The 23428-nt window shown below is 37.9% G+C and overlaps 1 protein-coding gene across 1 annotated transcript in view; it reads right to left on the bottom strand.

Annotated features, from left to right (window-relative positions):
• MPP7 (MAGUK p55 scaffold protein 7) overlaps positions 1-23428 on the bottom strand; it is a 287565-nt gene that overhangs the window by 90845 nt on the left and 173292 nt on the right. The window contains exons 5-6 of the mRNA XM_028120937.2: positions 22710-22790; positions 11220-11351 (exon numbers count right to left, since the gene is read on the bottom strand). Coding sequence (XP_027976738.1) covers positions 11220-11351; positions 22710-22790 — 213 coding nt within the window. The remainder of the gene's footprint in view (positions 1-11219; positions 11352-22709; positions 22791-23428) is intronic.

Here is a 23428-nt window from a genome sequence, read left to right as displayed (position 1 = left end):
CAGCTCTTAGTTTCATTGACCTTTTCTATTGTTTTGTCTCTTTCATTTATTTCTGCTCTGATCTTTATTTTTTTTAAGATTTTATTTATTTATTTGACAGAGAGAGAGCACAAGTAGGCAATGCGGCAGGCAGAGGGAGAAGCAGGCTCTCTGCCGAGCAGGGAGCCCAATGCGGGACTCCATCCCAGGACCCTGGGATCATGACCTGAGCCAAAGGCAGACGCTTAACCGATTGAGCCACCCAGGCACCCCTGATGTGATCTTTATTATTTCTTTCCCTCTACTAATTTTGGACTTCCCTCTTGTGTAAAATTAGATTATTTGAGATTTACTTAAGGTAGGCCTGTATTGCTATGAGTTTCCCTTTTAGAATCACTTTTGCTGATTTTAAAAATTTGGGTTTGTAGTGTTCCTATTTTGTCCCTAGGTAATTTTAATTTTCTCTTTGTTTTCTTCAGTGACCCATTGATTGTTCAATAGCATATTGTTTGATCTCCATATTTTGGGGGTTTTCCCAATTTTCTTCTTGTAATTGATTTGTAGTTTTATACCATTGTGGGTTAAGATGCTTGATATTTCATCTTCTTGAATTTATTGAGACTAGTTTTGTGCCCTAACATGATCTTCCTGGAGACTAGTCTATGTGCAGTTCAGAAGCATGTGTATTCTGTTCTTTTTGGATGGAATGTTCTGTACATATCTATTAAGTCTGTCTGGTCTAATGTATTGTTCAAAGCCACTGTTTCCTCATGGACTTTCTGTTTGGATGATGTATCCATTGATGTAAGTGGGGTGTTAAAAGATCCCTACTATTACTGTATTACTGTCAATTTCTCCCTTTAGGTCTGTAATATTTGCTTTATATATCTTGGTCTCTCTGTATTTGGCGCATATATATTTACAAAAGTTATGTCTTCTTGTTGGATTACCCTTTTCATTATGTAATGCCCTTTCTTATTACTATAGTTGTTTTTGTTTTAAAGTCTATTTTGTCTGCTATAAGTATAGCTACACCAGCTTTTTGTTTCCATTTGCATGGAATATCTTTTTCCATTCTTTCTGTTTCAGTTTATATATGTCCTTACTTCTGAAGTGAGTCTCTTATTATAGGGAGCATATAGATGTGTCTTTTTTTTTTTTTTTTAATCCATTCAACCACTTTGTGTCTTTTGACTGGAATATTTAGTTCATTTAAAGTAATTATTGATAGGTACATACTTACTGTCATTTTGTTAATTGTTTCCTGGCTGTTTTCTTGGTTCCCTTCTGTTCTCTCTCTTCCCTTCTGGTTCAATGGTTTCCTTTTATATTGTATAGATTCCTTTCTCATTTTCTTTTGTGTATTTAGTATAAATTTTCCTAAGTTCACCTATAACTTCCTGTGCATATAATGGTCTGTTTTGAGTTGACAGCAACTTAAGTTGAACATATTCCAAAACCTTACATTTTTCCTTCCTGCTTCCCATGTTTTATATTTCTTATGTCACACTTTACACCTTTTTACTTTGTGCCTCTCAACTAATCACTGTAGTTTTAGTTAATTTTACTATTTTTGTATTTTGACCTTCACACTTGCCTTATTAGTGGTTGATCCACTATCTTTGCCATATATTTACCTTTTCCAGTGACAGTTTTACTTTCATATGCTTTCTTATTATTAATTAGTTCCATCTTTTTTTTCAGTTTAGAGAGACGTCCCTTTAATATTTCTGATAAAGCCAGTTTAGTGATGATGAACCACTTCTGTGTTTGCTTATCTATAAAACTTTTAATCTCTCCTTCAAACCTGAGTACTAAACTTACCAGTGAAGACTTCTAGGTTAGACGTTTTCTCCTTTCAGCACTTTGAATATGTCATGCCACTCTCTTCTGGCCTGCAAAGTTTCTGCTGAAAAATCTGCTCATAGTCTTATGGGGTTTCCCTTGATATATAAGTTGTTTTTCTCTTGCAGCTTTTAAGATTGTCCTTTTTACCATTTTAATTATAATGTGTCCTGGTATGGATCTCTTTGGGTTCTTCTTATTTGGAACTCGCTGGGCCTTATGAATCTGTAGGTCTACTTTCTTCTCTAGATTAGAAAAGTTTTCAGCCATTATTTCTTCAAATAAGTTTTCTGGCCCTGTCTATCTTGTATTTGGAACCCTACAATGTGAATGTTATTCCACTTGATGTGGATTCAAAGGTTCCTTAAATTATCTTCATTTTGGGGTGCCTGGGTGGCTCAGTCGTTAAGCGTCTGCCTTCGGCTCAGGTCATGATCCCAGGGTCCTGGGATCGAGCCCCACATCAGGGTCCCTGCTCCGCGGGAAGCCTGCTTCTCTCTCTCCCACTCCCCCTGCTTGTATTCCCTCTCTCACTGTGTCTCTCTCTGTCAAATAAATAAAATCTTTAAAAAAAAAAAAAGAAACAAAAAAAATTATCATTTTTTTTCATTCTCTTTTTCTTTTTTGCTGTTCTTTCTGGGTGACTTCTATTGCTTTTTCTTCCAGCTTGCTGACCTGATCTTTGGCCTCATCCAGTCTGTTGAACTGCTCTAGTGTATTTTTCAGTTCAATTACTGTATTGTTCAGCTCTGTACCTTCTGTTTGGAATTTTGTTATATTTTCTCTTTGTTGAGGATCTATGTTCATCCAATTTTCTTCTGAGTTCAGCAAGCATCTTTATGACCATGACTTTGAATTCTTTATCAGATACACTGCTTATTTTCATTTCATCAATGTCATTTTCTAATGTTTTATCCTGTTTCGTTTGGAACATTTTCCTATGTCTCATTTTTGTCTGACTCTCTGTTTATATGTACTAGGTAAATTAATCACCTCTCCTAGTATTGAAGGAGTGACCTTGCAAAGGAGATGTCATATGGCCCAGAAACTCAATCCCCTCTGACCAGAGCTAGGTGCTCAAGAAGAATTCCCTGTATGGGATGCATGAGTCTTTGCTGTGGCAGGGCTATGTTTTTGACGCAGCGGTATATAGGGTAGTGCCCAGCCTGGGTGTAATGCATGGCTGCACTGAGTGGCAAAGGGATGGGCAGGGCTGTTGCCTGGCCCAGCCGGGATGCACAACTGCAGTGTGGGGGTTGGCAGGATTCTCAGCTGGGCACATCCCCCATCTCTAGCAGATTAGAGGAATAGTTTCCAAATGACTCCCACCCTCACCAACTTTAATAAGGTAGATAAAGTCACAAGTATGGCACCGGCCAGTGTCTCCATCCCTGGGAAAAGTTCCAAAAGTTTCCGGCCTCTCTGGCAAGCACTTTAAGATTAGTAAGTGGGTCTCCTTCACATATGGTCTAGGTGCTTTTCAAATTGGTGTTTTTGTGCTGGGTCTCTTGGTGAGTGAGTCTGCAAATGAACCCTTAAGAGCAAGTTCTCCATTCCCTATAGTTCCATGGTTTTCCTGAACATAATCTCTGTTGGTTTTCAAAGTCTGGCATTTAGAGGCCTCATCTTTCTCATTCAGGATCTAAGGGTTTTTGGTGCCTGACGTGGAATGCAAACCCCTCACTCAGGGAAAACTTCTGTATTTTTGAGATCCTCCTTGACTGAACGTACAGTGGGTTGTTTCTGGCAAGATGGTGTCTCTGCCTCTCCTACCCATTTCAATGCTGTTCTTTTTGCCCTTTATTGTAGAGGCTCTGTTCATCCAGTTTTCTGGTCTTTTTCAAATTATTCTATATGCAGTTGTATATTTGTTGTATACATGGGAGGGATCTTCCTACACTGCCATCTTGAACCCAAGTCTCTATTTATCCATACTTTATAGACAAGAAAGTAATCACAAATGGTTATAATTTGTCTAAGATCAGAAAATTAGTGTGCAGTAAAGTCAGGACTTATCTAAGGCAAAGTCATCAGAATTGCTTATTTTTATTTTTACTTATTTTTTAAGATTTTATTTATTTGACAAAAGAGACACAGCAAGAGAGGGAACACAAGCAGGGGGAGTGAGAGAGGGGGAAGCAGGCTTCCCGCCAAGCAGGGACCCTGAAGCGGGGCTCAACCCCAGGACCCTGGGATCATGACCTGAGCCAAAGGCAGACACTTAATGTCTTATCTTTCTATAACCTTTTATTCAAAAATTTATAAGTTCATTATCCTTGCAGTAGTTTGTCTATGATGGAGATCAACAATTTCTTCCTTTTTTGTATGTGCATGCCATATTCTCATATCAAGTGGTAAAAATGGTTTTAAGGCATTTAAGGCTATGAGAAGACTTGCAGCTGCATCCTGGGCCTCTTGAAATACTGGCTCTTTGGGAAGTCAGACACCATAAGAAATCATGATTCCTGCCAAGCTGTGAGGAAGCCCACACTAGCCAAATGGAGATACAACCTAGAAAGAGATGCCTGATCAGCCCCCAACTTTCCAGCCATCCCAATCCAGGCATCAGTCATAGGAATGAAGTTCAGAGATGATGACTCCAGTCTCAGCCACCATCTGACTGTACATGTGAAGGACTCTAAGAACCACCTACTGAGCCTATCAATCTCTAAAACTATGAAATATAATAATATATTATTGTTTTAGCCACAAAATTTGGGGTGGTTTGTAACATAGAATTAAGTAACTGGAATAAATCTTTTTCTTCACTATGAATTTTACTATTTTTTAATGTAGGACCATTCAGTTTGCTGTGCTTACTGCTAGGTCTTTTTTTTTTTTTTAAGATTTTATTTACTTGAGATTGAGCACACGAGCAGGGGGAGGGTCAGAGGGAGAGGGAGAAGCAGACTCCCTGCTGAACAGGGAGCCTGATGTGGGACTTGATCCCAGGAGCCTGGGATCATGACCTGAGCTGAAGGCAGGCACTTAACTGACTGGGCCACCCAGGCGCGCCTTACTGCTAGTCCTTTTGACTTATTCTCTGACTCAATGAAGTTGACAAATATTTATTGAGAACCTACTCTATGCCAGGTTCTGTTCCAAGAGCTTGTAATACAGTGGTGAAACAAACTAAGCATTTCTGTCCCCTCGTGGAGCTTACATCTAACAAGGGAGAAGGACAATAAACAAAAGACGAAATAATGAGATATATAGTGTGTTAGAATGTAGTAAACACTATGAGTATGAGAGAGGGCAGCATGAGAAACATCAGGAGTGCCAGGGCAGGGAGAAGAAAGACAATGTAAAGACAGTGTAAAGACACACCCCAATGAGAAGATGACACTGAGTAAAGAAAGATAAAAAGGAGATGAAGGAAAGGGTGTGCAGGTCCACCACTCAGATCATGATCTCAGGGTTGTGAGATGGAGCCCTGCAAGAGGCTTTGTGCTGATCACGGAGCCTGTTTAAGATTCTCTCTTTCTCTGCCCCTCCCCTTTCCCTCTCTTAAAAAAAGAAAAAAAAAAAAGATGAAGGAGTTAGCCAAAGGGAAAGAATAGATGAAAACAGCACAAAGGTATTGAGATGGGGCTACGAATAGAATGATCAAGGAAGAGCAAAAAAGTCAGTATGGCTGGAGTAAAGTAAAAAGGGAGAAGCAGTAGGAGCTGAGATCAGATGGTTAACAGAGAGCCAGATCATGTAGATCCTCGTGAGGGCTCTGGATTTTATTCTGAAAGAAACAGGGAGAACCTGAACAGCAAAAGTGCTATAATCTAACAGGCTCACTCCACTTACTGTGTTAAGGGTGAAGGAATGTAAAGCTAAAGCAAGGAAACAAACTGGAGGTTGTTAGAATACTCCAGGGTAAAGATGAAGAAGGCTTGGATCTGACTGGCAGGAGGGGAAGTGATGAATAGTCTGGATATATTATTGGTAGAGCCTAAAGAATTCCCAATGGACTGGAAATGGGACATGAAAGAAGAAAGGTATCAAAGATAGACTCTGGTTTTTGGCTGAGCAATTAGGAAGATGGGATTGTAATCAACGAAGAGGAGGAATCCTAGAAGGGGAACGGATTTGGGGACAAAGATCAGTTTACTTTTGGACATGTCAAGACAGAGCTGTCCATTAGACATTCCAATGGAGATATCAAGTACACAGACGGATATGCAAATTTGAAACTCAGAAAAAAGATCTGGAAAAAAAATAGACCTGGGAGGCACTGACACACAGATTATTTTTAAAGCCATGGGCTGGATGAAATAATTTCTAGAATGTATAGATAAAGATGAGCACTCCAACACTGAAGGGTTACTCTGTTATAGATAGGAATCTTGAAACAGAAGTGCTTGCTATCTGCTGATTTTACCTATCCCTGGAGGGTGAACTATGGACCCTGAGAAATAATCTCTCACTTTCTACATGATACCAGCACTTGACTCAATCTTCATTTTGATCCCTTCATTCTTGAAGATTTCTATTTCCATATTGCTTTCCAAACCCCTATTATCACAATTCTTTGAGGTATTCCTAGTGGAATGTACTTGCATGAAAATAAGATCAAAACTCAGTAAAACAGAGCACATTACATGTCATATTATACAAAAGTCTACAGTCCAATGGCACATGTAGCAAAGGCAAAATGAATTAAAATTGTATCTAATGTTTTAGTACTTACATATTTTCTTATATATTCTGAATTTATTCTATGTGATTTTTGAGAGAGAGAGAAAGAGAGGGAGAGAGACAATCTCAAGCAGGCTCCACACTCAGCATAGAGCCCTACACAGGGCTCAGTCTCATGACCCTGAGATCATGACCTGGGCCGAAGTCAAGAGTTGGATGCTCCACCAACTGAGCTACGCAGGCATCTCATTATTCTATGTGATTTCGACAAAACACAGAATATAGAGAACTTCAGGTTAGATTGAGAAGTTAAAATTCTGCTTAAATGTGTCTCATTACTGCTGTAAAATGGTTTACAAAAGAGGACTGCTGAGACTGAGTTATCACAATGTCCTACATAAAAATTGCATCTCCTACAATACTGCCAATATTCTAGGACCTTCTCCTTCAGCTGGTAGCACAGGTGATTTCAGGTTGAACCTTTGAAATCAAAATGGTTTCAAGTATCATCTACCAAACATTTGCATCAAGAATATCAGAGACATCTAAAAAAAATCTTAAAAAAAATCTTAAAAAAAAGTTTGAGCACCACCATTCTAAAAGAATCAAGGACAACCCATGCCAGAAACCGAAAATCGGGATTATAATCCACTCACTCACTAATAGAAAGTCATTTTCTTAAGCCTGCCTAAAAATTAATATTTATTATTCATTATTTCTGGGTAAAACAGTTACAAATTATTCCATATTCACTGGAAGGGAGGATAACTCTGCTCCCTGCATCCTGACCAGTGTTTTTAAACTCTCCTTCTCTCAGTTCATTCATCATCCCTTCCCTCAAATTATCACCCCCTCACCTTTCCATGGCAAATGTCTACATGATCTGTGTTCACTGCCTCTTTTCCTGGAAATGGTCCTCTCCTTCAACAACTGTCATCTAGAGCTCCTACCTTATCATCATTCTGTGTAACACTGATATAATGCGTGCATAATGCATAAAAACTTACAAAACATTTCAAATACATTATGCTAGTTGATATTCAAAACACTCTTGAAGAGGCATATCTCCTGATTATCTAATAAGGAACCTCAGGCTGAGAGGCTAAGTGACCTGTTCCTATAAGGATATAGAGCAAATAAGTGACAGCATAATGCCTCCCACTTAGGTCATCTAATGCAAGCTTGGTATTTATTGCACTGCATTATAACTCAGTCTAACACACAAAATTACATTTTTTAAAAAAGGTTTATTTATTTATTTGAGAGAGAGTGAGTGCATAGCAGGAGTGAGTGCGCAGGGGAGGGACAGAGGGAGAAGGAGAGATTCCTCAAGCAGACTCCCTCCCAAGCACGGAGCCGATGTGGGGCACGAGACCATGACCTGAGCTGAAATCAAGAGTCAGATGCTTAACCAACTGAGCCACCCAGGCGCCCCCAAAATCACATGCTTAAGTAACACTGATAAACTAACCCATTGACTGCTAAATCTTATGGCCTTTCCTCCTGAATCATTTGCCAAAAATTTACTGGCCATCCAATCACTAGAATTTTATTTCAGCTTGGCTTTCCTCATCTTAACTATTTGATTCTTAACCGCTTGGATTCATTCTCCTAAGGATGCCTCAGACTTAATCTTCTCCCCGTTTCTGCTTCTCCCTCCCCACCCCCTACCCCTTTGGTGGTTGTGGCTTTTTCCAATAACCTCTCCAAAATGACAAATGATATTTGACAAATGTAAAATGACAAGTTTGTTGAAAATGACTATTTTCTACTTTTCTAACTAGTTCATTTTTTAAACTTTAAGTTTATTCACCCAATACTCCTACTTTACAATAACTATCAAACTAATATTCAAGACAAGTAATTCGCCTTCCTTGATTTCATATTCCAAGGTTGAAATGACATCTGAAATCTTAATACTTTTCTCAGGAATCCTAACAAATAATTTGGGGGATTTCTTCATTCCACGTAGATGTTGTTTTCTATTTGAAGTTTTTATTTTTTGTTCAATATAGCTCCTTGAACAAAAAAACATGCAAATTGTGGCTCACTAGGAAGACAAACGACCAGTGACTAATTTTTTAAAGTAAAATAACTTAAAAGTCCTTGAAATTGCCTTATATATGGAATATTAGTATAAAAAAATAAACCTAGAGTTTAAAGAAGTTAATTGCATAAGTTTGGGGGGAAAAATTTTTTATTATTAATTTACTTTTAAATAATGGAGAAACAGAAAAATTTTTTAATTCATGTAAAAACAGGCAAAAAGCAGAATAAAAATAATGGATAAAAATGCAATGGAATTAAAAATTTAATTTAAAATTAAAAATTTTAAATTTTATCATTTAAGGGGAAGTAGAAAGGAAAATGCTACCAAGTACATACAAAATTGCCAAATTATACCATGGTACAGGAATAAGAAAACTGAACAACTCCAAGAAATATTTAAGATATCCCCAGAATATACAAATGTTACAAATCTGGAAAACATTCGCATGCTTAAGAGAAATAATTTTTAAATTTATTTTAATTAATTTATTAATATATTATTTATTTATTTGGGGGGGGCAGAGGAAGAGAGGGAGAGAGAGAGAATCCCAAGCAAGCTCCACAACTCTGAGATTATGACCTGAGCCAAAATCAAGAGCCTCAACTGACTGACTCAACTGACTGAGCCAACCAAAATCAAGAGTCTCAACTGACTGACTCAACTGACTGAGCCAACCAAGCTCCTCACCCTAACAATTCAATTTCTAGCCTCTTCTTAGCACCTGCATAGCCCCACAGGCTCCATACAACCATAGAGAAACTTGAAATTTTTATTCCCATGCATTTCCTTCTATTCTTGCTAACTGAACTTATAGTACTTCTGCCCCCCCTAAATAACATCCTGGGGTATTTTGTGCTTCCCCTCCTCTTGCACTGTATATCTAAAGATCTTATTTGATCAGGAGAGGCTCAGGACTTAACATGTCGCAGATGGTGGTTTAAATGTTAGCTCACCAAACCAACACACCCAAAACCTTGCCGCCCCTGGGAAAACTATGACTGATCAAAGAAATGATTACTAAGGAATTACTGAACTCCTCAAGATGGTCAGCCTTTCGATTATCTAAGAGCCTGAATTTGTCAAAACAGAAAACGTATTTCTTACTGAGGGATGCACAGAAGCCAACAAGAAGGAATCACTTTATGGCGATAGGCCCTGAGATACATCTTTCTACATCCCAACTGCATACCGTCTAGCCTTACTAAGTATGTCACCTTCATAAAAATACCAAGACATATTTAGGTTACCAGTACAGAGTTTATATTAAACAGTCTTAGCCAGGAATATAGGGAGTCCTAGAATATCCACAGATGAGCTTCAAGGGCTCAAAAATTCCCTTAGATGACGTGCAAATTTATCTGTGTATTTTTCTGGGCAAGAGTGTCCAATGCATTTATCAAGGTGCCAAAGTTGTCCTTAAATAAAGCAAAATATGAAAACCACCTAAAAGGTAAAAGTATAAAGACACAATATGGTATAGAAGAAAAAACTAGTATTGGAAGGTAAAAACCCAAATTTGGACCTTAGTTCTACCCCTCATTAGCTGTGATACTTAGGTAAGTTGCTTTGCTTCTTTGCATATTCATTCTTAGTCTATAAAAATGTAAAAAGACACGTACTATGAGGATTAAATATAATGTACGTAAAGTACCTCACATAATGCCCAGCAAGTATTGCATTATCCACTGATATTTGCTTTAAGAACACAAAAATGTCTTAAGTAGACAAAATGAGCCACAACACATTTAAAATAAACTGCTAGATGATAAAATCTATTTTTCTTCTGAATGTAGTTTCATCAAAATATGGATACACTCTGTACTCATATCCTATTGCTGAGACAAATGCACCACACAAAGGTAGTGACTTAAACCAACACAAATTTATTATCTTACAGTTCTGGAAGTCGGAGGGTCAAAACGAGTGTCCTGGGGCTAAAATCAAGGTGTCAGCAGGGCTGCGTTCCTTCTGGAGGATCTAGGAGAGAATCTGATCCTTGAGCTTTTTCCAGTTTCTAGAAACTTCTGGCATTCCTTGGCTCATGGCAACATCAACCTTTGCTTTAGTCATCATGTCTCCTTTTGCAACTCTGACTCCCTGCCTCCCCTTTCCACCTCAGTAAAAACCCTTGTGATGACACTAGACCCACCATCTAAACCAGGATAATCTTCCTATCTCAAGACTCTTACCAAATCATGACTTTGCTATTTAAAGTAGTATCTCACAGGTTCTGAAGATTAGGACATGACATCACTGGGCATCGTTCTGCCCACCATAAACCCCTTGATGTAATCTGACATTGTATAAATTCTGGTGCTAAAATAAATGGGTACATTTACATTTTGAAATAACAGATATTTGGTAAGCTTCTCCTCATTACTTTAAAATAAATCAGCTTTCTAGAAAAGCCATAAGCAATTATTTCTAGTTGCACCATTTAATCTTAAATCAGCTGTGACTGGCACAAGTTATGCTTTCTTTTATAAATGTCAACATCACATCTTACAAATTATTGCTATGTATAACCAAGAGAATGCTTGTCGTTTTACTTAGCTTTTTTTCATTTTTCTAAATAATATTTTTTAGACATGACTAAAGTTTGACAACATAGAAAAATTATGTTTCAAAGAGAGGCATAAATGGTATGTCCCCATAAGATTTGGTTTTATCATGATATCTACTCGTATCTGAGCACAAAATGTACACCACAACTCACCAGTGGTTCTCTATTTTTGACCAGACGAATGATTTTTACTGAGTCTTCTTCATCGTCAATATCATCAGGCATCGGAGGTAATACAGGATCATAATTCTTCTGAGCCACAGTATCATGTACAGAGAGCAAAGCCTATCAAAGTCAACATTTGGAAAAAAATTAATCAAATACAAAATCCCAAGCACATCCAACTATAAAGAAAATCAAACTGGTGTTATAATCTTGACGTAAGAATGGTGATAGGCAACTACTTGAAAAGGAGGATCTTAGAAATGGGAGAATGTAGGACAGGAGGAGGCGGCACTATTTGGCTGCCATCCCCATCCCCAATGCCACTAATACAGGACAAGAATCCGCATAAAAGTCCTCTCACCTGTATATTTTCTGGTTCATCATTATAAGGGTAGCAGCTGGGGACGGGGTGGGGATTATTACTTTTACTAGAAAATGAGGCTATAGGTACACTGTTGATCAGCCAGTAGGAATCTGAGGGAACTGTATTCTTCCCTTCCTCCTGTTAGCAGAAAACACACAAAAAGCCGACTGATAATGACTAACTTTCCTTCTTTTCTGGTTTTCTCACCTTTTCATTTTTTGTGTAATAAGATAACTAGTTTGTGTATAATGAAAGTTTTTCTAGTCATGACTGTCATGGTGGTAAATCTCCACAAAACACCGTCACATTGTCATTATAGACCAATGACCAAAGTAACTCTCAAACCTGGACATATCACGACTATTTTAGGAGAGGGTTTTAGACTTTTATCTAATTTGTTCCCTAATCACTACCACCACAGTCTGTAAATTACTCTAGCCAGAAGCCTAGAAATCATCCCTGAAACAAATCTCTCCTCCACCCTACACTCCTGAACACCCAATCCATATCCTGTTAAATCTACTTGCAAAATATACCCTAAATATGTTGTCTTCTCTCAGCTCTAGACCAGAAGCTGGCAAACGATGCCAGCTGTTTTTGTAAAGGAAATGGTCCTGTCACCCAGTCTTCATTCATGGATGTGTTGTCCATCACTGCCATCATGCTACGAGAGCAAAATGGAGTAGGAGCAACAGACCATTTTTATAGGAAAAGTTCAGAGACATCGATGTTGTCGTGTTTTACCTGGAGAACTGTAATAGCCTCTCAATGGTCCAGCTGCATTCACCTGTGGTCTTTTTTTCCCCAAGATATGAATATCTCACAGTTTCTTTGCCCACTATGCCTTTGAGGAACATTTAGGATGTTTTCAGTTCTTGGCTATTATAAATAGCGCTGCTATAAATATTTCTCATCTTTTAATGCGCATGCGCACACGTGCACACATGTGCACACACACACACAATTGGGGTTAAGTACGGTTGGCCGTTGAACAACGTGGGTTTGAACAGCATGAGTCCATTTGTATCCAGGTATTTTTTTGAAAAATACAATACAGTCTTATAAATGTGTTTTCTTTTCCTTATAATTTTCTTAACATTTTATCTCATTTACTGGAAGAGCACAGTATATAATACACATAACATACAAAATATGTGTCATCAATATCAACTATTTGCTATTGGTAAGGCTTCCAGTCAACAGTTGGCTATCCGTAGTTAAGTTTTTGGGAGTCAAAAGTTATACGCAAATTTTTTTTTTTTAAATTATGTTCGGTTAGCCAACATATAGTACATCGTTAGTTTCTGATGTAGTATTCAATGATTCATTAGTTGTGTATAACACCCAGTGCTCATCACAACACGTGCCCTCCTTACACACAAATTTCTAACCATGCAGGGAGTCAGTGACCCTAATCCCTGGATTGTTCAAAGGTCGAGTATATTTAAGAGAGAAAAGTCTGGGTTGTGGGTTTCTAAGTATATTCAACATTACTAGATACCAGATGAACAATTTTTCAAAGTGGCTGTCCCAGTTCTACTCCTACCAACAGCTTCCATGAGTTCTAGTTATATCCCATGATCCCCAACATTTTACATTACTAGTTTCAATCTGGCAGCGGTATCTCCTTGTGATTGAAATTTCGTATTTCTTATAACCAATGATCGCTTTTTTTGTGAGATGCCTACTCAAGATCCTCACACAGTTTTCTATTCCATCTGTCTTTTTCTTATTGATATGTAAGAATTCTTTATAATATACTGGACCCAAGCCTTTGTTAGTTACATATGCCACAAATGTCTTCTCTCATTTGGTAGCTTCCCTTTTGCTTTCTTATTAGTGTTTTTTGCTCAACAAGAAATCCAAATTTTAATGAGTTTAATTGTTTTTTCCTTGGGGGCTGGTGCTTTTTGTATCTGACAAGAGTTTCAGAGCAAAGGAATGAACAGCCTCAAGATGAACAAATATCTGAAGAGATAATAGCTGTAAATTTTTGACAACTGATGAGAGACCGAGCCTGAAGATTCAGGAAACCCAATATATCCATTAGGAAGCAGGAACAATAAAAAGAAATCCAAGATTAGATACATATCGTAGTGAAACTACAGAACACCAAAGACAGGAGGATCTTAAAAATATCAGGAAAAAAATATGACTGAGAGCTGAGTGATTAGCCATAATGGAAACCAGAAGCCAGTTAAATACCTTGAAAGTGCTTAAAAAAAAAAAAAAAAAATAACAGCCAGCCCAGAATTGTGTATTCAGCAAAAATACCATTCAGGAATGAGGATGAGAGCCAAGATGAAGTTAATAGGGATCCCACTTGAAAAAAAATAACAAACAAAACAAAAACAAAAGATGCAACAATGGTTTGGGAAGACACTGGACATCAGACAATTAAGGACAGTGATCACTGAGAGACAGGAAACAAATGTGAGCCTTGTGAGGCCAGAGTTTCCTGGCCGTGTAGGGGGAGAAGGTACCCAGGCAGAACCCACTGGTCTCCGTAAGTTGAGACAACACAGTGAGGAATGTTGGGAGGTCAAGGAACTAAAGTTCTCAGAGTATGAAAGAAAAGATGGTGACAGGCACAGGGCTCTGGAGATCTGCAGGAGGCCCCCCTTTGAGTGTGCATACAAAAAAACTACCAGAAAGGATTAGAGCAGTGGTTATCAGCTGAGAACAATTTTACTCCCCAACAGCCATTTGGCAATGTCTGGAGACATTTTGGGTTGTCACAGTGTGGAGGGTGCTACTGCCATCCAGTTTGAGGCCAGGGATGCTCCTAAACATCTGACAGCATACAGGGCAGTTCCCTGCCCTTCACGCCCCCTCCCCCCAATAATTTTCAAGCTCCATAATGTTAATAGTTCCAAGGTTAAGAAACTGTGCATTACAGGGAACAATCCCCAAAGCTCACACAGGGCAGGAATAGCTCCTGTTTCCTTCAGTCAGAGGGGAAAAGCTTGGCATTCACAAGGCACTGAGGACAGTTAACAAGGGATATTGTCTTAACAGGAGGAAATACTTAATCCAAGATTAAACAATGCTAAGATCTCACCTAACAAAGCTTAAAAGCAAGCCTCTGAAGGACCAAAATATTTCCATGTAACTTAATTATATAACAGAAAAAAAACTCAAGAATATCACTATAAAAATATGAAAATATCCAGCATCAAACACAGTAAAACTCATAATGACTGAGAGCCAATCAATTACTGACAAAAGTTATGAGGCATGTAAAGACAGAAGAAAATACTACTCATAATGAACAACATAACACCATAGAGCTAAACTCTGAAAATTACACAGCTGACAGAATTATATAGAACCAAATCCTGAAATTACAGAGAGATTGCAGACAAGAAAATTAAAACAATTACTATACCTGTATTCCAAATGCTTAAAAAGCTAGAGAAAACACTGAAAATGAGACCTGCCATATATAAGAAAGATTCAAGTCAAACTTCTAGAGATAAAAGATACAATGTATGAAATTTTTTAAAAAGTACACTGAATGAGATTAACGCTTATAGTTAAAGCAATTTATAAACTACCTAAAATGAAACAGCACAAAGAGAAAATATAGTAAAAAATTATGAACAGAACATTATTGAGCTATGGGACAACTTATATACACCTAATTGGCATCTCCAAAGAAAGGAGTGGTGTTAAAAAAAAATATTTGAAGAAATATGGCATAAAATATTCCAAATTTGATGGGGGGGAGAAAAAGCCCCTAGGTCCAAGAAGTTCAACATATCCAAGCACAAAAAAAAAGAAAAAAAACATAAAAAGAAATAACACCAAATTGCTTAAGACCAGTGAGAAAGAAAAAATCTTAAAATCAGCCAAAGAAAAAAAGCTTAAAATGACAACACACATCAGAAACAATACGAGCTTCAAGATAAAAGAGCAACATCTTTTAAATACTCAAAGAAAACCGGCAACCTAAAATTCTATACCCAGCAAAAATATCTTTTAATAATGAAGGGATAATGAAGACTTTTTAAAGACATAAAAAAGTTGAAGGAATTCATCACCAGGAAACTTGCACTACAAAAAATGGTATATGAAGTTTTTCAGACAGGAAGATAGGAATAGACAGTGGATGGGATATGGATCTATATAGAGTTGAATGAAAAACATCAGAAATGTTCACTATCTGGGTATCTATGATAACTATCTTGCACATAGATAAGACTAATAGAGATCACTAATAAACATCTTTTAAAATAAAATAATTATCATAGTTGATAGGCAATACTAACAGCAGCAGCTATGTATTTTTCCTCTTTAGCTTTGTATTCATCTCCATGTCTGGATTCCAAAATACATTTTTAAGATTCATAGATATTGAGTTCCTAATTCTTTAATAGTTTTGCTTTACAAATATATTTGGTTAGCAACATTTTTATTTTGGACAACTAAAAGTAACTCTGTATTCTATTTGCCTGTTTTAACTGTGACGACTTTACTCTTCAATATAGATTGTCCTTTTGAAAGGCAACACACCTAAATAAGAAAATTGTATTTCCATATGCCATAACCACCCCAATCAGAACTGATGGGTTTACCTGTTGCTCAGAAGACTATGCAGGAAATTGAACACTGGGCCTTATAACTCATCAGGAGCACAGACTTTCACTGCTTTGGACCCCCTGGAGTCAATTCTATATTTTAGTATCTGTCAGGTCAACAGAATTAAGTGTCTAACTCATAAGAATGAGTAACACTGATTTATTCCTCCAGAAGGAAGCTTCACTTTTCCCTTTTGCATGCTTAAATGAAGTCTCATCCATTCTACACGCTCAGGCAATGAGTAATTTCTGTAAATGCACATTTTGGAAAGCTGAAAAATTACAACAAATCTTTTTATTTTATTGCCTTTTTAAAACCTACCAAATTTTCCCCGACTTCCTAAATTATAATACCATATTCTAGAGATGATGTCACTTCACTGTTTTATCAAAAAACGAGACTCTGAATGATGATTCATAGATGATGATTTGCCTTTAATGTGGCCATGTGATGCCTAGGAGTGGTTCTTATTATTAATGACTCTCTTTGCTTCCCCTAGAAACAAAGTCTCTGTAGAGATCCACATCCTTTCATCAGCTCCCCCAAAGGCCACCAACACTATTGCTCTTCTCCACTCTATCACTGCAGGAAGCTCCCACACCCTATCACGTCTACTGAGGCCTTCTGCTACTCACTACCCCACTTCCTTTTTCTCACCATCTGCTGTTTCTTTGATGCTTCATTACTTTTCCTGGACTTTAAGATTTGGACAATAAGACTGGATTTTAGAAACATTATTGAGTAACAAAAGTAGTTATTACTTATTGTTTGGATATGGCAACTGACTGATCAATTCACAGATTTTTTAAAAATACTAACAAACTGAGGGTTGCTGGAGTGGAGATGGGTGGGAGGGATGGGTAACTGGGTGATGGACATTGGAGAGGGGAAGTGCTATGGTGAGCGCTGTGAATTGTGTAAGACTGGTGAATCACAGACCTGTACCCCTGAAACAAATAGTACATTATATGTCAATAAAATACATATATTTATTTATTTATTTGAGAGAGAGAGAGCACACAAGTGAGCGTGGAGGGAGAGGGAGGGAGAATCTCAAGCAGACTCTGCACTGAGCCCAGAGCCCAAAGCAGGGCTCAGTCTCACAACCCTGAGATCATGACCCGAGCCGAAACCAAGAGTCAGACACTTAATCAACTGAGCCACCCAAGTATACCTCGATTCAGAGATTTAACAACTGAATGTAATCTTTAACTCTTTGACAGCCCTCAGGTGAGACAATGGTTACAAAATGACAAGCATTTCTTAACTGTTGGGAGACTTGAGGGTGGCAAGATGTATACGGAAAGTGTTGACAAATATTCCAGTGGTGATCGATTAACAAAACTGAAGAAGAAAATTAAACAGGGCTGTGAGGACATAGGGGGAAAGGACCTTCTCACGCACACCTGCGGGCACTGCACACTGAGAGGACCTGTCCAGATTGTTGTGAGGGACAAGATGGCAATCACTATCAAAATTTTAAATGTACAGATAATTTAACCAGCAACTTATTGACCTAATAAAATTCTGAAATATACAAGAGATATGCATTATAAAAAGCAAAAAAAGCAAAGTTATCTAACTTATCTCTTAGAAGTGGACAATTACGTTGCTCCAAAGACAAGTCCACAAAATATCAAAATGTTAAAAGTCCACAAAACAAAACAGAAAAATAGTGCATTCTATTTATAATGGAAAAAATGTAGGCGCACCTGGGTGGCAAAGTTGGTTAAGCGTCCAACTCTTGATTTCAGCTCGGGTCATGATCTCAGGGTTGTGGGATCAAGCCCCGAGTTGGGCTCCATGCTCAGTAGGGAGTCTGCTTGAGATTCTCTCTCTCCCTCCCCCTTCTGCCCTTACCCCCCCACTCTCTAACTCTCAAGTAATTCTTTTTTTTGAGAGAGAGAGAGAGAGAGAGAGAGCACAAGCAGGGGGAGGGAAGAGGAAGAGGCAGGAGCCCAAAACGGAGCTCAATCCCAGGACCCTGGGACCATGACCCAAGCCGAAGGCAGATACCTAACCGACTAAGCCACCCAGGTGCCCCTAAATAAATAAATCTTGAAAGAAAAAATGTATAGGTAATATTTCTGTACGCAAAAAGGAAAAATAATGCAGCCAATGAACAGTAGTTATCCCTAAAAGGTATTATGAACACACACTTCATAGACAAAATAGAAAGTCATTAAACATATGGAATGATGTTCATCTTCACAAACAGAGCAATGAAGACAGGGACTTCTACTTTCTCCATAGTCTGAATTAAAAATGCAATTACACATTATCAAAAAAATTTCCTGTTTACTTTCAAAAGTCTTTATCAAGTCCCTTTGTAAAAAGTAAAATTAAAGTCAAAGTAATAAATTATCACAACTTTATTAAAGACAAATGTAGACTGTTTATATAAATAAATTATTCCTTCTAACCACATTCATGGATTTTCTCTTTTACTTTTCCTATGTGTGTCTGTCTATCTGTTCCTGAGATTGTGAGTGTTTCTTCTCTATCCCAGGATTATGGTTCAATTTTTTATACTCACATCTTTCATTTATTTGGAATTCATTGTGTATTACACATAATACGCATTATATTTGGTTATATTATTTTTCCCAATAATTAACCACTTGTGCCAATACCATGTATTGAAGCTCTGTCCAGTTCCACCCGTCCCCCACTTCCATCCATCCCTCACAGCCCTCACTAAGGCCTTAATCATGTTTTCCCTGAGTTACTTCCACAGGCTTCCAGCTGGCCTTCCTCCATTCAGCATCCACTCCTCCCACCCGACCACCACCCCACCATTCCAAGAATCTGTATACTAGAGCAACTGTGTCACTTGCCGATTTAAATCCTTTCAATGACTTTCCACTGCTCTTAGGATGAAATCCAAACTTTTTAATATGCTCACAATAAGGGTGGCCCTATAATTTATCCTCTAAAGAAGGAAACAACTGAAATGGAAAGGAGGCTATTAATAATCATGCTGGAACTACAGGCACAAACCAGACTGTTCTTGGGCAAACCAGGACGTACATGGCCCCCCTACTCAAAAGATCCCCTGTCTAGCTCTGAACTCCTGCCCCTTCCTCTTCCACAAGCTACTGTTCAACCACACTGAACTTATTTTCATCCTCAAACTGGACAAGTTATTTCCTTTAAGAGGATTCACATACTATTCACCTTATTTAAAATACCTATTTTCAGAGGCCTCTGGGTGTCTCAGTCGGTTAAGCATCTGACTCTTGATTTTGATTCAGGTCACACTCTCAGGGTTGTGAGATCAAGCCCCGAGTTCAGCTCACTGCTCAGTGGGAGTCTCTCTCTCCTGCCCCTCCCCCCACCCTCTCTCTGCCTAAAATAAATACATCTTTCAAAAAAAATCTATTTTCACATCCCACCTCAACTTGACTCTCCTATTCCTTCTTTTGGTTACCTCAAACTCAATCTTCAGGGCTCAATTTATATGCCACTTCCTCTGGCAAGTTTTCAACCCTTCCCTCACTCCTTCCTCCCTCCCCAAATTTAGATTTAGCATCCCTCCTCTGATTTCCATGGTGTTTTGTTTTGTTTTTTTTTTAAGATTTTATCTATTTATTTTAGAGAGAGAAAGAGAGAAAGCGTGAACCAGGGGAGGGGCGGAGGGAGAGGAACAGAGAGAATCCCAAGCAGGCTCCACGCTTACCACCCCAAGACCGTGACCTGAGCTGAAACCAAGATTCAGACATTTAACCAACTGAGCCACCCAGGCACTCCCTCCACAGTATTTCATGTGTTCTTTTACCCAGTATTTCTCCTGTCAGCTTCATTAACCTTCACGAGTCTTCTGCAAGTTGTATCTACAGGGCCTGGCACACAGTAGGCACTGGACATTTGAGAATGAATGAAGATCTGACTCTAGTGACACAAATAACCAGAGAAAGTTTTAAGACTTTTCAAAAAGGAATTGGCAGATCTGTGGGATACAAGTATTATCCTTCTCATAGTGGCTATATATTTGGCTGTATATTATCTGTGTGTGTTTACAAAACTCATTATTACTTTGGAGGTGCACCTGAGGTTTCTTTTCACTACTGTGAACTAAATATTTTAAATGAAACAGCCCTCTTTAACAAGCGAATAATTACTTCCCTTCTCCACTAAAAATTAAAAAACAGTATTCAAATTCACACCCTGGAGTAATGCTTTTCATATTTAAACTGTCAGTTCAACTTATAATTCATGTATACCTGTCATCCTACTGTACCTTGCTTCTGCTTTAAAAAAAAAAAAAAAAGAAAATATTTTAAGTTTACTAAATGACTTCTTAAAGTAATTACCCGAAAAGAAGTGAAATTCAAATTGATGGTAGTTAATGTAATTGATTTCAAGGAAAGCAATGTTAAATGTTAGGTCATAAAGGGAAGAAAGATTCTTCCCCCCAGGACTGGCTCACTAGAAACGGCCATTGCCAACTGAGACATCTTGCGTCTGCAATCCCACCCACTTCCCACACATCGCTTCCTGAAAATACATCTTTCATGCTGACTTCTCACCCATTCTCTTAGCACAGGGCTATATAAACATACAAAATTTAAAAAGTATTCGTCTAAAATATTTTCACTGTAACAAAGTTCCAGGATTTAATTATAAGGTTGTATCCAATGGTGCTGAATACCATCTAAAATCATAACCTCCCTCTCGAGCCAAATACCAGTTTCCATCCAGTATCATCAATCTCTTCTTTATTAGCTATTCCATTCCAAACACTCTTCAAAAGAATACCAAAATCATGTCATTGTTTTTTGTTGGTAACACTCTTCTTCAGTTTCTAATACTCAAATCAAGATAGCACTCTCAACAAGGAGTTTAACAAGTTGCTCACAGCTGACCTCACCTTTCTTTGGTTCATATTAACTTTGCATGTGTACTCTGAGACCAAAATGAAGACATTTCAGAACCTTTTCTCCCTATGAATCTTACTCTGAGACTTGTCTTTAACCTTTCTACATACTCTGTCTTTAATTTCAAGGGACTATTTTGCTCTAAGCTGATGCTTATTCTTTTAGAACTAAAATTCAACCAATCTCCTCTGTACCAGGATAAGTCAACTACTCTAAATTACTAATTATAATCCACTGATTCTTGACAGCGTTTACTTTACTTCTAAGGATTAGGAATTATAGCTTGTACATGTTTTCACCTCATCTTTTATTTAATACTATCTTTCCTGACCATCAATTTAAGACTATTATAGCAAAGGAGATTTTTCAAGGAAGGTAGAAATCAATTTTTGCATCTAGGCAGAAATATTCATCTGATACCCTACATATGCTTAATAGAAATCATCATAAGGAAACTGATCATTTTGGGGCAACCTGGGTGGCTCAGTCAGTTGAGTATCCAACTCGTGGTTTCAACTCAGGTCATGATCTCAGGGTTGTGAGATCGAGCCCCATGTTGGGCTCCACACTCAGCAGGGAGTCTGCTTGAGATTCTCCCTCTCCCTCTGCCCCTCCCTCCCACTTGCACTCTCTCAAATAAATCTTTACAAAAAAAAAAAGATAACTGATCATTTTAATTACATAATCTACATGTAATTATGACTCATGGATAATACTTCACATGTAATTGCAGCAGTATCAAGTCCAAAATGTGCAGGTTATAGGATATAGTGCATTAATGACCTTAGAATTAACAGGACATTTTTGAAATGACTTCTGTTGACCAAGCACCTTTGGAGGAAAGATAAATGATATACCTGGAAGAAAAATGGTAAGGGAAGGAGTCAAATAGGTGAAGAAGATTAAGAGATACAATCTTTCGGTTATAAAATAAATAAGACACAGGAATGTAATATACCACAGAGGAAATATAGTCAATAATATTGTAACAACTTTGTATGGCGACAGATAGTAACTAGACTAATTGTGGTGACCATCTCGTAATGTATATAAATATCAGATCACTATGTTGTACACCTGAAACTAATACAATATTGTTACGTCAACTATTCTTCAATAAAAAAAACGGCAAGGAGAATTGGAATCTGCCTACTGGTATTTTACTAGCATTTTACACTGGGAAACTGCTCTTCTCTGTAAAATGGTAATATATATTAACACATGAATCAGTAGAGGGAGAGGAGATGGGGAAGACAACGAGGGAGGGGAAAGAGAAAAGCTGAAATGATCCTATAAAAAAATAGATAAGTAGCTGTCAAATATATTGGAATACCATTCACTAACCAAGTAAAATGAGCCTAAGCAAAATCACTAGTAGGTTCTGTATTCTGTACTCTTACGTTCGTTTAAAAAGACACTGACCTTGAGGTGACATTATATTCACTGACTTAAATCCTGAGCTTCCCAATTACAGTATTCTGTAGTTGGTCACATTATCATCAAAAGCTCAACTTGTCTTCCTTAATGGAATCTGGGTTATGAAAATACTGCACACTATTTGAAAATACATTCACTTGAAAACTGATGCTCAAAATAAAATTCATCTGAAGTCTCAGAAAGTAGCCCCTCTGGAAGATATTTATTACACGTCCTCACCTTCACATTGGGTTTTGACAGTAGTTTCAACAGCTCTCTGGTCTCACTGTTTAATGGCTTGTTCTGAAGCTCTTCAGCCAACTGCAAGGGAGAGCACATTGACAGAACATTTAGTAAGAGCATTGTGTGGCTCCACGTGTGACAACTGAGAATCTACCTTGCCACTCTCCAGTGATTAAGCAGTCAGCATATGAAAGAAAACAGACCATCAATCATTGCTCCTCTTTTCAGGCCCTTGGTAGCCCAGATCTCAGCCCAGGATCTTGGCTGAGTATAACTCAAAAAACCCCACCAGCCAGATCACCTTCTCTGATTTATTGCAATAAGGGCAAACCCCAGCGCTTCATCTTAAGGAACAGCCTTTTACATGCAAACAAAGGACCACTTGTAAAAAGGATTGGATCAGGCTTTGACACTACTTTTAAAGAGAGAGAGAAAGAAAGAGAAAGAAAAAAATGAAAAAAAAAAAAAAGTTTCTGAATGAGGTGGTGAAATTCACAAGGTTTCCAAAAACCCACAGTAGCTTGCTGTTTAGAGCTGGAGGAAAAAGAACTAGAATGTCTCTAATAGAGCCAATGGAGTCTGAAACTTTTATTATGTTTACCTACACAGACTAAAAAAATCCGTTAAGTATAAACCAAGTTAATCATAGAATGACTTACAATAGGTTGACAAGTACTCTGGGAACAGAAATGCTGACTATATTCTACTATAACAAT

The sequence above is a fragment of the Eumetopias jubatus genome, unplaced genomic scaffold (assembly GCF_037043125.1).
Source record: "Eumetopias jubatus isolate StellerSeaLion01/CBP00866 unplaced genomic scaffold, mEumJub1_p1.0 scaffold_8, whole genome shotgun sequence".
Taxonomy (NCBI): Eukaryota; Metazoa; Chordata; class Mammalia; order Carnivora; family Otariidae; genus Eumetopias; species Eumetopias jubatus.
The sequence above is the reverse complement of the archived record's forward strand: the minus strand, read 5'-3'. Positions and strand labels throughout refer to the sequence as shown.